The sequence below is a fragment of the Sinocyclocheilus anshuiensis genome, unplaced genomic scaffold, assembly GCF_001515605.1.
Source record: "Sinocyclocheilus anshuiensis isolate Anshui unplaced genomic scaffold, SAMN03320099.WGS_v1.1 scaffold1372, whole genome shotgun sequence".
NCBI lineage: Eukaryota > Metazoa > Chordata > Actinopteri > Cypriniformes > Cyprinidae > Sinocyclocheilus > Sinocyclocheilus anshuiensis.
Genome location: NW_015546103.1, coordinates 275699 through 279312, shown reverse-complemented (window position 1 = coordinate 279312; position 3614 = coordinate 275699). Strand labels below are relative to the sequence as shown.

Here is a 3614-nt window from a genome sequence, read left to right as displayed (position 1 = left end):
TTTTCAGTGGCAGCAGAACTATGACTAAACTTTTGGGTGAAACTTGTTTACTTTTTTCTTACTTTTATTACTTGTGGGAAAACTTGAAACACTTTTAAATAAGTATAAAGAATGGCATTGGTTTTGTACATTTAATTTTTGTTTAACGTTATTAATAAAAATGTTGTTCAATTAGCATGTTTTTGTGTTTTGCTTTGGTACCGAAATTGGTACTGAGAACCGTGGATTTTCACTGGTATCGGTACCAAATACTGAAATTTTGGTACCGTGACAACACTAGATTGTGGTGTTAAACTCACCAAGCACTGAGCTAGGGATGAGTGTTGGCAGCCAGGCCACGTTGGAGAATGCAGATGTGTGCAGCGAGTTGATTCGTGCTAGCTCCGACACGCCCCCTGTGCAGGAGAGTGGGCCAATGTGATCGACTCTCCAGAGGATCAGCTCACTGTAGATTGCATTGGGGTCGTGGAACGTACGTGTGGCTGCATTTCGCAGTTGTTTACGGGGAATGCCTCTCATTGGCCTGGTGGGTTGTAGAGCCACACCCCCAATCTGATCTCCATCAACACTTCCAGATCCAGAGGGAGGAGTCAACAGTGCATTGTGATGAGATGATGTCAGCAGCAAGGGAAGGACCGTGTGACAAGCCAAATCATTGAGATGGAAACGGTGTCCGCAGTAACGGAACTTGTGTGAAACTGTGAGGACGTTCGAAAAGGCGGACTTCTCAGCAAAGGTCACAGCCCATTGGTTGAGTGAGCCGTCCACGTGTTTGGAAACCATCATGACGGCAGGGCCGATGACAGCAGCAAGAGAGTGTCCAAGAGCACTGAGCCCAGCGGACGCAGATGCACTTTGAGGAACCCACCGCTCGCTTCTCTTATCCTCCAGAGCGCTGCAGTTGTCTTGGTCCATAAACGTACAAGCGTACATCATGATGTTCTTACTGAGGGAGTTAGCATCGCCTGTGGGGAACGCTACCGGGATACGAGAGGAGAATGACACCTGAAAGAGAAAACAAATTAATTTGATTTTGTTTATCTGGGTAATTAGTAGCGTAAATGTATTCGTGTATTAGCATAAGTTTTCAATGGCTGCTGCCAACAATTATCGAGCATAGGCTTGCCAATATTTCTGAACATAACACCATACCTCAAAACTATCATGATGTATTACTTGTCATTACCATGATTTCTGAATGAGTATCTTACCTGAACCTGTCTAAAGATGCCAGGTATAAACTCATCCAGGTATCTGATGTGCCAGACGAGGAAGGATCCATCGTGTGGGTGAATAGTGAAGAGCATGTCTGGACTTTTGTTCCACTCCAGGATAAGAGTCTCCAGTTTCCGATCCAGCAAAACAGAGGGTAGAGGAGCACTGCTGCTCGAACCAGGAGAAGAGGCCTTGGTGCTGCCCTCCTGATCTCCCTCCTCATGCTCTGAAGAGCCCTTATCAGACATCTCATCCAGATCTAAAAAAAACCCATAAAAGAGCACATTATACAATATACTGTAAATATGCAGCAAAAAATCCTAAAGAAACAATAATGCCCCAATTAAAAAAACCCATGAAGCCTTCTTTGCAGCTTTTAGCCCATGTTTCTGTCAGCTTTAAAGGGATAGTTTACCCAAAAATTAAAATTCTTAAATTACTCACCCTCGTCATTCCAAATCTGTAAGACCTTCGTTCATCTTCAGAACAAAAATTAAGACAATTTTGATGAAATCCGAGAGCTCTCTGTCCCTGCATAGACAGCAATGCATCTGAAATGTTTCCAGGCCCAGAAAGGTAGTAAGGACATTGGTAAAATAGTCCATGTGACATCAGTGGTTCAACCGTAATTTTACGAAGCTACGAGAATACTTTTTGTGCCCAAAAAGAAAACAAAAATAACAACTTTATCCAACAATTCTTCTCCTTTAACTCACGCCTTCCGCCATTATCGAGAGTACCTCTGCACGTAAACAATGTATGCGCATGATGCTGCTGACGTAGAACACACATGCGCTGAGCCATGTTTACGTGCAGAGGAAAGCAATGCGCATGTCTCATGGTACTCTCCATAATGGCAGAACACATGATTTGGAGGAGAAGAATTGTTGAATAAAGTTGTTATTTTTGTTTTCTTTGCGCACAAAAAGTATTCTCGTAGCTTCATAAAATTACGCTTGAACCACTGATGTCACATGGACTATTTTATCGAAGTCCTTACTACGTTTCTGAGCCTTGGGAACATTTAAAGGGGTCATATGATGTTGCTAAAAAGAACATTATTTTGTGTATTTGGTGTAATGAAATGTGTTTATGCGGTTTAAGGTTCAAAAAACATTATTTTTCACATACTGTACATTATTGTTTGGAAATGTTACGCCCCTTACCATACTGTGATGCCGTCAGGCCGGAGCGTAACATAAAACCATGTCTGCATTTGTGATCGGAGAAATGACAAACAACAAGCGCTACTCTACACTGCCCAAAACTCGCGTTTGAATCATCAGTGGCAAATTTTGCTGTCTATGCAGGGTCAGAGAGCTCTCGGATTTCATCAAAGATATCTTAATTTGTGTTCCGAAGATGAACGAATATCTTACAAGTTTGGAAGGACATGAGGGTCCATGAGAGTAATTAATGACAGAATTTTAATTTTTTTGGTGAACTATCCCTTTAAGTCTAATCTATATGCTAACAGATTTATTCATAACAAGGTAATACCGAAGTCAAACTTGGCTGCCCCCTCCTGCTCAAAGTCTTCACTGGCTTGCTCCAGGTGTTGCTCAGAAAGTTTGCGCAGCTGCTGCATGAACAGGTCCATGGAGGTGGTGAAGCTCAGATCTTTATTATTCAGCCAGTGAACCACAAACCCTCCGCTGACGTCCTCAGAGAATAGGCCTGATCCAGCCAGCGCTGCGGGGATATCTGATGACAAAAAGAAAGATCATGCTACTGTCAGTTTGTGAGTGTGTGTGAATGCACACATGTACAGTATATGTCCATATGTGGCTTACAAGGACTCTTTTTATTTTGAGAAGATCATACTTTCATCTTCCAACCCCACCCATAAACTGGAACAGAAAACTTTCTGCATTTTTTAAAATAAATAAAAAAGATTATTTAGTATTATTGTTCAATAATATTGTTAATATGTTTAAGATGAACACTTTTCATTTCACAGTTTATTCGCTATAGTTTAGAAAATGGTAATAAAATATGACAAGAACTCAGTTACACTGTGTCAGAACAAATTCATTTTGATAATGTTAGATAATTTTGATAGAAAGGTATGTAATAGATTACAATCAACCAAAATAATTCAGAGAGCTGTTAGTATGACAGTATTTACACAACTATGAATACTTAGTCGGGCAACCCTTAGCCTCAATGACAGCCTGTAGTCTCCTGGGAATGCTGTCACCCAGCTTCATGAAAACCTCAACTTCAGTTTTTTTCCCAGACTCGGTCTGAATAATTTTTGGACCCAAATTTGTATCAATTTTACTGGTAGTCCACTGTATGAAGAATTTTTGGGTATGATTTGTCACGGTTTACTTTATTTTGCTATCCTCACTTACATAAATGAACTATAGTGTCCTGCACCCACTAGTAAAAAAATA

At 40.8% G+C, this 3614-nt stretch overlaps 1 protein-coding gene across 2 annotated transcripts in view; it reads right to left on the bottom strand.

Annotated features, from left to right (window-relative positions):
- Window positions 1-3614, bottom strand: part of LOC107700583 (dmX-like protein 2) — a 58255-nt gene that overhangs the window by 39905 nt on the left and 14736 nt on the right. For both annotated transcript variants that reach the window (XM_016502299.1, XM_016502300.1), the window contains exons 5-7: window positions 2716-2919; window positions 1212-1474; window positions 300-1005 (exon numbers count right to left, since the gene is read on the bottom strand). In XM_016502299.1, the coding sequence (XP_016357785.1) occupies window positions 300-1005; window positions 1212-1474; window positions 2716-2919 (1173 nt within the window). The remainder of the gene's footprint in view (window positions 1-299; window positions 1006-1211; window positions 1475-2715; window positions 2920-3614) is intronic.